At 42.5% G+C, this 12,069-nt stretch overlaps 1 protein-coding gene across 1 annotated transcript; it reads right to left on the bottom strand.

The window, feature by feature from the left end:
* Nucleotides 1–2,518: 2,518 nt before the first annotated feature.
* Nucleotides 2,519–11,737, bottom strand: FLVCR1 (FLVCR choline and heme transporter 1). The gene is made up of 10 exons (XM_062489292.1): nucleotides 11,105–11,737; nucleotides 8,179–8,323; nucleotides 7,523–7,663; nucleotides 7,127–7,194; nucleotides 6,777–6,880; nucleotides 5,523–5,633; nucleotides 5,067–5,172; nucleotides 4,739–4,850; nucleotides 4,168–4,235; nucleotides 2,519–2,760 (listed from the first exon to the last, which is right to left on the bottom strand). Exons 1-10 carry the CDS (start codon nucleotides 11,735–11,737, stop codon nucleotides 2,698–2,700), a joined length of 1,551 nt encoding a protein of 516 aa, XP_062345276.1. The 3' UTR covers nucleotides 2,519–2,697.
* Between the last annotated feature and the right edge of the window lie 332 nt (nucleotides 11,738–12,069).

Below are 12,069 nucleotides of genomic sequence, written 5' to 3'. Positions count from 1 at the left end.
GGACATTTGAAAACAATTCCCCAAAACTACAAAAATATTATCTTGTTAAGATTTTGCAACACCAAAAGTCAAAGCAACCACAGGCCATGAACATAAATTTTTTCTGTATCTGTATCTTGCTGAAGAACATATATATGTCTTGGCACACATATTATCATTTTTCCAAAGGGAAAAGCCACCCATGTATGTCACAAAGCAGAAACTTTCACTTTTCTCACTCAGGCTGAAAATGTGCACATCCCTCGATGGGGCAGCTTCAATGTAAAGGACTGGCATCATGAAAGCATCTCTACTTTCACTCCTATACCCTTGCCTGCCATTTGAATAGCCAAGAGTTACTTCTCCTATATTCAGCTACTTCTGCTGTGGATTCTTCTAGAGTTCACCTCTCCAGGAGCAGTAAGGCCTGGCCATTTTTTCTCCCTAGCACTGGACCTGGCAAAGAGACCTGAACCCTTTTTGACAAGGCAAGTGTTCCAAGGGTGCTTAGTTCATTCTGATAGGTCTCCTCCTGTCTAAAGCATTTATCATACAAAACGTTTAAATCAAGATCATCACATTTAGAGGCTAAGCTTAGAAAGATAAGTTTTCAGGGCCCTTTTTATACAAAAGGATTTTCCCAAGTCTACAGCAAAATAAGAAAAGCTTTTAATGATATTTATTGTACTTAGAGACTATCTTGGAGGTTGCTGTTGTTTAAGTCCAGCCATCCACCAAGCCCCAGGCAGCCAATTGCTCATTCCCTTCCACACCAGTGGGATTGAGGACGGATCAGAAGGGTAAAAGCTGGAAAACTCATGGGTTGAGATAGTATCTGCTTAATAGGGAAAGCAGAAGCCACACACACAAGCAAAGAAAAACAAGGAATTAATTCACTCCTTCCCATGGGCAGGCAGGTGCTCAGCCATTCCCATCAAGCACAATGGCTACTTGGTAAGAAAACACCATCACTCTGAACATTCCTCCCTTCCTCCTTCTGCCCCCCACTGTATACACTGATGTCACATGGTCTGGAGTATCCCTTGGGTCACTCAGGGTCACCTGTCCTGGCTTTGTCTCCTCCCAGCTTCCTTGCCTTTTCTGACGTATGAAAAGCAGAAAAGGCCTTGGCTCTGTGTAATCCCTGTTCAGCAACAATACAAAGATGTTTGTATTATCAACCCTGTGCTCAGCATAAATCCAAAACACAGCCCCATGCCAGCCACTGTGAAGAAAATTAACTAGCCCAACTGAGACCAGCACAGAGTTAAATAATTCCTCATCTCCAACTGTAGCAATCTGTGGAAAACTATGAATAGGATTCCACCTTCTGGATGGCACTGCATCTGTGGCATCTCAAAGACACAGCATCACTGACGGCAATGAACTCGCAGGCTCAGTTTGCTGAGCTAAAAATTAAGTGTTTTCAAAAAGCCCAATAACCCAGGTCTGGCTTCCCCAGCAAGAGTATTATCGTAGTGCTATCAGTTTTGTAGATAAAGCACAAGGTAAAGGAGAAAATTTTCAAAAGCACTGCAGTAGGAAACCCCCATCCCAAATATAGATCAATGAAGTAACGAAAAGTTACCATTAATGAAGTCTGCTCATTTTGCAGCTAAGATGGTATAAAAAAAAATTTGATCAGAGAAAGTGAAAATATCACTATTTTGCTGTCAGTCATCTTACAGCTTTTAACAAACTTCAAAAGACATGATTTAAGTTACACAAGCACAGGAATTTCACATGAGACAAGTGATACAATTCATAAAAAGGACAGAATGCATTTTCTGGTACTCCACAAATATTCAGAGGTTTAACACACAAAATGGAATTTCTTCAGCAGCACTGATTAAACACAAGATGAGGCAGGGATCTTCTTTACAAAGTAAAGGCACTGGCTCTTTGTAAACACGTACTCCGCTCCCTTTATTTGAGAAAGCACTCAAAATATTCAGTGGAGGAAACTTGTGTGGTAGTGTTCCATTGCTTGTAAGTATTTCACAATAGAGATATCAAAGGCCTTTGTCCTCCTTTTTACTGTATTTAATGATGTTTTTTCTCCAATTTATCTAGTGAGAAACTTTTTATATCTCCCTAGAAATGCTACAGTGAAGCTATAGAAAGTGTTCTCTTATCTGCCTTCTGATACCTATAAAGAAGTTTCAAGGCAAAAGAAATGTCAGATGCCAGTATGAAACACATCATCTCTTGTTTTCAGTATTGTGCTATCACTTTTCCAGAAGGAATCATTGGCTTATATTCAAATACAGATACATTTAAAATAAAAAATGAACTCTTGAACATCCTCCTGCTGTGAATCTCTCTATTCTTTGACTTTTCAAAAGCACCCGCAAGACTGAACGAAAAAAGATTAAATACTTCTGATCATGACAACTGTACTTTAAGATTCCTGATTTTTTTCAAGTATGCATCCTGAATGCACGTCTCCCTACTGTGGAGAGTGTTCACACAATTCTTTATTAAAGAAACTGCAAAACTTAAAAACCTTCAAATAAATATTTCATACAAAGGTGAATTGTTTGCATCTTGGGCAAAATGAACTGAGCATCTTCATAGCTTCCAACACACACCTACCACCAATATCAACAAACACATACACATTTTACTACTCATACACACAAATCCAGTGATTACACTAGCTCATATTGTTCCATATGTAACCAAATTTGTGCGTTTCTAAGTCACCTTCCTCCAGCTTTATAAAGCTGACTGAATCTTTAATGTAGTGCTTTCAGGTTCTACAGGACTGTCAACTGGTACCTGAAGAAGGAGATAAAAAAAATAAAAATAAAACAGGAATTAGGCTGTTATTCAACACGATTATTCTCAAGCTCAGTATTCTTGGGTAGTTATTAGGTTAGACTCCAATAGTATATGAAGTTAATTAGCCCAAATAAGTGATTATATAAAACCCTATTTTCCCTTCTTTTCGTAATAAAAAAGACCAAACATAGAATTTAGTTTCTTAGTATAACTCTAAAGTACATATTTACTGCATATAAATATTTGTCACATGAAGATTCACTTCCCATTTTTTTCTCCGTTGCATTTAACCACAGTAGAATCTTGATCAAGGCTCAGTATCAAAGTGATATTGAACATTATTAACACAGGCAGGTGTCAGTCATGCATGGCAACGTCAGGCCAAGGACTGCAGCTTGTCTTACACCCTGGCTGATATGAATGAAGTTCTCAATCTAGGCTAATTAACGAGGTGTTAATGGAAAGAAGATGAGTCATGCACAGCCCCAGAGAGCCTCAGCTGGGAAACCCACAGGGTGCCACACAGAGCACAGGCAGCTGCTCCGGTTTCAGCTTCAAGTTAGCTCAGACAGCACCAGCTCAGAAGTTTCTGAACCTCATGCAGACACTAACAGTGTACAGTTAGCCACAGATGATCAAAAGCTGCAGGACGCACAAGACACCTACACAAAAAAAAAAAACATGGCAGAGGATCTTGCAATGTCTGACTCCAAAAAGCTGTCCAATATGTTGATCCAAACAATCAAAAACCCACAGCACTGAAAACATTTTCCACTGAGAGCTTTATTCCTACTAGTAACTGTAGTAGCTAGGAAAAGCTGCTGAAACGCGGAACCTTATGATCATCCGAAAATGCTGTGCTCACTCTTCATTTAAATTGAGAGCATCAGCAGAAGAACAAACCCAGCTCTGTATGCAGCACTGTACAGAAACTCCAGCATGGCTTCTGTTTTTCAGACACTGACTTCATCTGAAGGGACCGCAGGTATTTTAAATAAAATGCATAGTCTATAGGATTGCCTCATAACCCAATAAACAAAAAGGCTTCACAATTTACAATGCTACCCTGCTATTATGAAAAAGCAAGATTCAAGCAATAAAATAATATTATTAGCCAAAATTCAAATTTCAATATTAACTATTATTAGCTTAACATTCAAATATTTTAAAAATTCAAAAATTAAAAGAAATTTGAGAACAGAAGATTTTTTCAGTTTTTTTCACGGGAGTTAAGGAGAAAACCAGATATGTGAGTGCAGCATCCCATGTGGCTCTGTTGTTCAAAACCAGCATGGAATTAGTCGTAAGATTTTGTCAATTACTCTTGCAGCTGATACTGTTATGCCAGTAGAAGTCAAGCATTCAAGTTGGTAATACAATCATGGTAAAAGAGTCACCACTTACAGCTTTAATGTCCAGGTTTATAATCCCTGAATTCACATTGTGTCTTCGCAAATCTGATTTTATTAAGGCTGAAAAAAAGGAAAGCTGGTTCACATCTTTGCAGTGACATGCACTTCAAGGGAAATATTTGTTTAGTGCAAGCACACAGAAGCTGCTTTCAGCACAGTTTCAAAATACCCATATTCACTCTCTGTAGTTTGAACTCACTGACAGTTTGAACTTGCTCCACACAAAGCACACAAAGCAGGAAATGACAATAAAATTCTCTAAACTGCAAGAAGTTAAAGGAAAGCTAGATAGTTTCAGCACTTTCAGTACATTTGTAAGTCAATATGGGTAAGTCACTGGCACAGTTCCGGAGTGCATCAGCAGTTTCCTGCATTTGGAAAACTGCAAACTGCCTCCATTTATGTATTTGTTTCCACTTCTCACCCCACTTTGGAGATGGACATCTGTCTCAGATTCAAGATGTGTGAAGAAGTAGAGGTCAGATAGCTGTCCAAATATTAGCAACATCATCCTGACAGCATATACATTTTTACATTAAAGAGAAACCATTACCTGCACTTACCTGTTAAAATAATGCCCACAAAAATCCAAGCACAAAGAAAGATGTTTCCTGCACGAGGACTGTAGTCTGTTGTGAGCTTTCCTTGAATAAGTGTAAAGACAATTCCAAATATCTACAAACAAACAAGTAACTTCATCAGGACCACACAGAAAAGAGTCATCAATTTACCTTTAAAAGTTTCAGGTCACATCTTACAGAAATCAAATTTTTTAAAAAACAGTACTACAGCAACAGAAGAGACTTAGCTAAGTCTAAGAAAGCTTTCCTAGACTAGAGCATAGTGGCTTTCCTGATTATTACTTCACTTGAAGAAATAAAATGCTGTTACCTGTGCTGATGCATTAAGGAGACCTGAGGAAGTGCCTTCAGACTCTGGATATGTAATTTCCACAGCAAATTCAAACCCAAGCGGAAGATAGCCAGTCATGAAGAACCTGTTGAAGAGGAGAGTAAGAGGATGACAGCTGTGGCCTTCATCTGTTACTACAGGTAAGAAAACCTAACATACACACCATCTATTATTAATTAGCTACTGCAGACAGCTTTTTGAATTGGAACCAAACAAATTGACCACAGAGAAGAAATGATGAAATTTACTGAAAAGTGAGTTATTTTAGATTTACTCTTATGTAACAGAAGGTGAAACCCTGTCTGTACTGTGAGCTAAAGGCATAGGCTGAGATCATGGTGACAGAATACACAGTAGAATTATCTAGGTAAAACATTTAAATATGCTTCAGAACAGAAACAGCAGTGAATCTTGTAGTGCTCTTTAATTGCTCACCCAAGCACTCCTCCAGTCACGAACACTACTATAAGGTATCCAAGGTCCAGGGTGAAGGTAAATACCAGCAACCCAATGAAAGAGAGAATGTAAACAATCAAAGTAGTTTGCCTGCAACCCAACAACAACAACAATAAATTAACATTGTTAATACAAGGCCATAGCACATTGCTGAAGCATGGAAGGATAACATGAACATTACATAAGCCATTCTAGAGCTATAAGATTTGCTTTGTGTAATTCTGCCTCAAACTCAGCATGCAGTGAGCACATATCCATTCCTGAACTCTTCATTGTCTTGGTTATCTGGCTGCTTCACTCAAGGCTAAGGACACTTACTCTCAAAGAATGGACAATCACAGCACATACTACTACCTTAAGACAATTATAATTCTCTGCTATGCTATACCCCTTGGTCATTCTGCAGTGCTGCCCATTGCACAATACATCAACACAGGAGCAGCTGAGTCCAACACTATTAGCAATAGAAGTCAGCCTACCAAGAGGCAAGTCAAACAAATCTCACTACAGTGTTCTATTTATTTGGAATCTGGAAGAAGGGATATCTTCCAGATTCTTAAAGCACATATTTATAAGCCAAAACACATGCAGAAACAAAGCCAATCTACAGCATTAACATCCATTAGGCTTGTAGAGGCACATAATGTACTAAGAGTCACAGGGGAGAACTACTCCATCACAAGCAGTGAGTGCTCCAGGGCAGTGCTCACTCCTGGGGGCACCACACCGTGGATGATGGACCCAAGAGCTCCTACCCCAGAAGAGAGCTCTGCTCCATGGTCATCCCCTGAATTAAACTAAATGTTACACTTACTAATGGGATCAGGAGTAGCATAAAAAAATTGGGAATCCATCAGCTGGCCATTTTACAAAACAATGCAGGGTAGGCTTTGAGACTTTATGCTTTCCTAGGAGAAGAAGCCCACTGGGCCACCTGGCCACTGTATTTACGACCTACAGTGCCCTCCTTACACTCCTGGAGAGACAGGACTAAAGGACAAATCCCTTTGCATCTTTCTATTCTGCTCCCTCATTTCTTTTGGCCAATAACCAGTAAGAGTCTCAAGTTTTCACTGTAGCCACAGACATTTGCCTCCATCTAAGGCCACTAAAAGATAAGGGACAAACTGCATTTCATCAGCAGTTCATTTCAGCCCTTACATTGGAGTATTTTCCTAATGCAATGGCACCACTCTCCTACCCCTAACCCCACGCATGCCTACCCACACTTACTTGTATGTTTTAGTGTAATCCAGCCACAAACCACAAATAATCGAACCCACCATTCCTGCCACCACCAGTGTCAAGCCAATTCTCCCAGCGTTCACTTCTTCTCCCTTTCAACAAATATTTATATGGTGCTCATTAATAACTTGCTTCCACTCAGAGTCAAGTCCAGACCTCTTGGCAGTCATAAGTGCAAACAAACATTCCTATGACTCCCACAGCTGTATGGTACAATAAACTGTACAGAGGTATAAAAGAAACCAAATGTGTCTGAGCACACATAGCACCTACAGAATAAATATCACCTCTGCAAATGTACAATGAAAAAGAGAAAGGATAAGATCCAAGTAACTTACCTCATAATGAGCTACTATCATCTGGTTTAACAATGTGGACACAGAATAAAATGCCCCAGTCATAATACCTGCAGTACCAAGAAAAAAGCTTCAGTCATTCCAGGTGCAGCCATGCAGATTTGTTACCCTAAAGAATTCATATTCTGTCATTTAAGACTCACAACACAAAACCTTTCATGTGACAGGTAAAGTCTCATCACTGGACCTATAAGCAGTATTTTGCATCCTTACAGATTTGCCAGCACTGGCAAATAAAAGTAAATATAAAGTTTACTAAGTAAATAAAAGTTTGACACTCCCTCCCCTATTAAAAAAACCCTCACAACTAAAATTCTATGTGCTTCTGGCCCACATTTGAATCTTTCTGCCAGACTACAAGCAGATAGCACCACTTACCATAACTGATCAGCAAAAGTATAAATGGAATATTTTTGAACAAGTTAGTAATGGACTGCTTGTAGGAGTAATCCTCAGGAGGTTTAGTTTGCAGGACTGCTTGAGAGTGACTGGGAGGATATTTGGGCTTTTCTTCAAACACTGGGAAAAAAGAAGGAACAATTTTTGATTCATCTCTACCAAACTAATGTGTGCTTTTTTTTGGAAGTGTTTCAGCTTGATGAATTTCAGAAGACTGACTTGTAGTTTTAACAACTCCATGAAAAAAATTCTAGATTTTCTCACGAAAGAACCAAGTCATATCCACAAAGGATGTGTTATTTGGTCACACCTGATTGCTACCAAAATATGGTTAAAGGCAGACTTCATCTGCAATATGTCAAGACCATAAATTGCTGGATAACAGAGTGACTTTACGTTATATCATAAGTCCTTGCAGCAAAGAAACTAAGACAAGCAAATATTCTGCAAGAAATCACCCCATGTGAAGCATGACAAAGTGAAATGGTTGCTGCTTAACCCTGGCACAACAGGGAATTGAACATAAGCTGGAAAAACTGTAACTTCAACTACTATGAGTAGTCAGCTGCTTTAAGTGAGATATTGCAAACACTCCCTATAGCCAGCATGTAAATTCCAGTGGTGTAAACACTTACCAACTCCTGTTAGGAAGAACAAAAGTGTGGACACTATTGCAGTTCCATAGAACATGATGCTGATGTTATGTGCCATAAGATCAATATCATTCGGTGTATTTGGGACCAAAACAGGTGGCAACAAAAAGCCAATTGCAGTACCAAGCTATAAAGCAAGAAAACAAAACCAAAAATCATTTCCGTCTGAACATAAAAATTAAGAGAAGTGAAAAGTCTTACCAGGTAGAATTCAAAATTCTTATCATAATAAGCATTAATAAAATTTTAGTATCACACCTCTGAGCCACTTGCTCTTGATGTTGTTTTACAACCAGATCTTCTGTAACCTTTTCCTTTCTTAATTGAACTATAATACCACACTTAGTGCACATATTTACACTACACATAGTACTTATACAAGAATCTTTCACAGGAAAGTGAAAGTGCCAAGCATGAGCATAAATTTGGGTCAGTCATCCTGCAACTGAAGGGCTAGAGATGACACAAGATTCCAGCTACTCTTGTAGAAATGTTCTTCATTTGATGTCACTCCTGCCACTACAGTAGCAAAGCCTGACTGCAAGGTTTACTGCACAACAGATAGAGCAGAGAAAAGCAAGAGAAAAGGAATATCCTTATTAAGACCAAACCCAATAATTGTTGCTAAAGAAATAAATAAAAATCACAAAATGAAGTAGTAATGGATTTGTATGTGGAGTAAATTCCAACATAACTGATTTAGCATAAAAGAGACATAAAACAGAGACTGAAATTTTAGGTATATATATATATATATATAAAGCATTTTAAAACATGAAGGAATGAGTCTTGGATTATTCTCTAATTTCTCTCTTCTGCTTCCCCAAACTAAATGGCATTTTAAAGTGTTGTAACATTTATTTTAGGTAAAACTAAATGAACATAAAGAGCACTAAAGACTGTTAGAGTAGCAAGTCCAACAATCAGAAAGCACGCACATTATTTTGTGCATACCTTGATGAAGGTTTTGCTACCTTTTTTTCCCCCAGGCCATCAGACTGACACAGTATCCAGTGGTCACAGGAAGAATTTGTCTCCTTTTGTCCTCATGCTTCAGTATATGAACCCTACAAACATGAACTGAGCACATAGTTACTTTTTTTCTTTAGGCATATTTTCTCCTCCCCCAATAGGAGCCAATGCAGTACCCACAATGCTCCAACCAAGTCGAGCGATACCATTTTCCATCATTTACATCTAGAGAGGTTAAGTCCAGAAGAAAGTGTTCCAATGAGTTTGGTGTGCCTCATTTAAGATGCTAAATACTTGTGGAGATGTGGCACTCCTAGCAGCTCTTGACAGGTACATTGCTGCATTCCCAGTGATTTGTGTTCCAGCTGAAAAGGATCAGCATCTCAGAGGTGAGATCCAATTTTTGATAATTGCTCTGTTCCTCCCCTGCCTGCGGTCCCAGCCGTGTTTGCTGTAGCTCTGAAGTTACACACAGTATCTGATAAGCAATCAGATGACCAACAGCTGAGTGGGTTATAGCAACCTGTTGTGTTACATAGTTCACCTTGTGCAATTATCCAGTACAGTGAGACCCAACGGGAATCTCTATGCAGAAGGGAACTGCAATGGGATACACGGATAACATTTCTTCTAACTTCCAAGTGCCTAACTCTTCATCTCACTACTCTTTCAGTCTAGCTTTTAAGAGTTTTTAGGGGTTTCTTTTAAGGAAGCAAAATCTGAAAATAAGAGACATTCTGTTGCTCTATTGACACACTACCACCAAGCTCTTCAGCAGGCACACTGAGATCAGTCCTAGCTTCTGGAGGGGAATACACTCCAGAAACAACCACGGTTTATTTTGCTCACATCCTGATCCTGTTTCCCTTGTCCTTTTTCGTGGTTCCCATCCACACAATCCCTGCTCTCCCACTCCTGCCCCGCATCACTTCAAGCCCATATCTCAGCATCCAAGTGAAGCATCACAGTCCAAAAGGGACAGCTGGCTTGTTGTCCACTCAAAAACATCCATGAAAGAAAAAAAAGTTTTGCAAAAACTGTGGACAACCAGGTATCAGCTAGGTTACCACCCTATCTGTAAACATGTAACATTAATGTCACTGCTATCCTAATCCAAAGTGCACAAACATAAAATCATTAGACTCACATGATAAAAACCAAATCCTCCATTACCTTAACCAAACTCTACCTAGGATGACCTCAGCCTGCACCAGTAATGCTGATTTGAATCTTGGCAATTTTTTGCCACATGTAAAAAAAAAAAAAAAAAAAAAAAAAAAAAAAAAAAAAAAAAAGCTGGGACAGTGGCAGGAAGTGAGAATAAGGCTATAGGAGGAAAGAATATCATACCTGCACCTGTGCTTTCAGATGCACCTATCCCAGCTCTCTGAAACTGGCCAGGACCAGGGAGCTTGAGGAAAACAGTGACTCAGTTATCAGCTCCCAACAGTGATGCGAATTATCGCAGCATTACACAAAACTTCACGAGTCACCAGGGTATTGATTACTGGCACACGGAAGTTAGAGGCCATATTTTAAAAAGCAGAAACCAACAGATGCTATCGCTGGGGCTCCTAATGAAAGTTCGCATAGCTCACACCCCTCCAATCGGGGGTCGATTCAGTCAAACGATGCCAAAATGCAAGAGAAAAAGGAAGTGGAGCAGGACCGCTTCCGAGAAGGGTCTCGACCGATACACTGCCGGCAGCTAAGGGAAGCGTGTGAGCCACCACATGGAGCGTGCCACATGGAGCGGCTCCTGCACAGCCGGGCAGCGCAGGACGCAGCGTCCATCACCTGGCGTTCGGCCCCGCTTCCTCACCCGTCCGCTCTCCCAACACCATATCCTGGAGAAAGCCTTTTCGCCCTCAAGCGCCTCGCTTTTAACATGATGCCTAACTACAAAGAATCCCCCCTCGCTCCTCTGCGGTCCTACCTGGTTGCCCAGCACAGCCACGGCGCAGGCGGTGGAGACCTCGGTGGGGCCGAACCAGACGGAGGCGATGCGGGAGGGCAGCCCCAGGATGAAGACCTGGGCGACGGCGCAGACGGCCTGGGCGGCCAGGGTGAGCGGGTAGCGCTGCGGGGCCAGGCTGCCGCACTTGAGCCAGGCGCCCAGCGCGTTGAGCCCCGCGCCCAGCAGCGCCGTGAGCCGCAGCCCGCGGGCATCCAGCAGCCAGGTGGCCGGCAGGATCAGCGGCACGTAGGCCACCATGTACACCATGGACAGCCAGTCGATCTGCGTGAAGGACACGCCGTAGAAGCCGGCGAACACGTTGCTGAGGATGCTGTACTGGATCCACTGGAAGGCGTTCACCAGCGAGTAGCAGCTGAAAACGGCGAGCACCGCCAGCCGCCGCCGCGACAGCCGAGTCTCCGGCCGCCCGCCGCCCGCCGCCAGCATCGCCTCGGCCTCCGGAGCCGCCGGGGCTGCCGGGGCCGGCTGCTCCCCGCCGCCCGCCGCCTCCTTGCCGGGCAGGAAGCCATTGCAGCGCTGCAGCGGGGCCGCGGCCGCCGGCATCTCCGCGCTCTCCCCCTCCGCCTCCTCCTCGCCGCCCTCCTCCACCATCTCGGCCGTCTCCCCACCCAGCTCCCCCGGTGGCGGCGGCGGCAACGGGCGCAGCCCGGTTCTGCCCGCCAAGGTCACCGGGCTGTGGTCCCGCTCGCCGCCGCCCCGCCCCGGCCCGGCCCCGAGCCCGGCGGGCGGAGCGGGAGGCGGCCCCGAGGGCGGGCGGGTCCGGCCCAGCCGGGAAGAGCTGCAGGGGCCGCGGAGGGCTCGGTTCGGCGGTGGGCTCGGTTCCGTCAGCAGGGGTTGCGGCCCGGGCTGCTGGGAAGTGCTGGGAGTGTGTGCGTGTGCACGTACATAGAAATAGAGATGGCTGTTTTGTTCGCACCTGTGCT

Source organism: Cinclus cinclus, chromosome 3 (assembly GCF_963662255.1).
Source record: "Cinclus cinclus chromosome 3, bCinCin1.1, whole genome shotgun sequence".
Lineage (NCBI taxonomy): Eukaryota > Metazoa > Chordata > Aves > Passeriformes > Cinclidae > Cinclus > Cinclus cinclus.
The sequence above is the reverse complement of the archived record's forward strand: the minus strand, read 5'-3'. Positions and strand labels throughout refer to the sequence as shown.

Bases quoted from the DNA above. Each gene is read 5' to 3' on its own strand.
- FLVCR1 (XM_062489292.1), bottom strand. From the start codon at position 11,737: ATGGTGGAGGAGGGCGGCGAGGAGGAGGCGGAGGGGGAGAGCGCGGAG. The intron at 8,324-11,104 runs GTAGGACCGCAG...CTTGCTTTATAG, and splicing joins TGGCTGTGCTGGGCAACCAG to CTTGGTACTGCAATTGGCTT. The intron at 5,634-6,776 runs GTAAGTGTGGGT...GTTGGGTTGCAG, and splicing joins GATTACACTAAAACATACAA to GCAAACTACTTTGATTGTTT.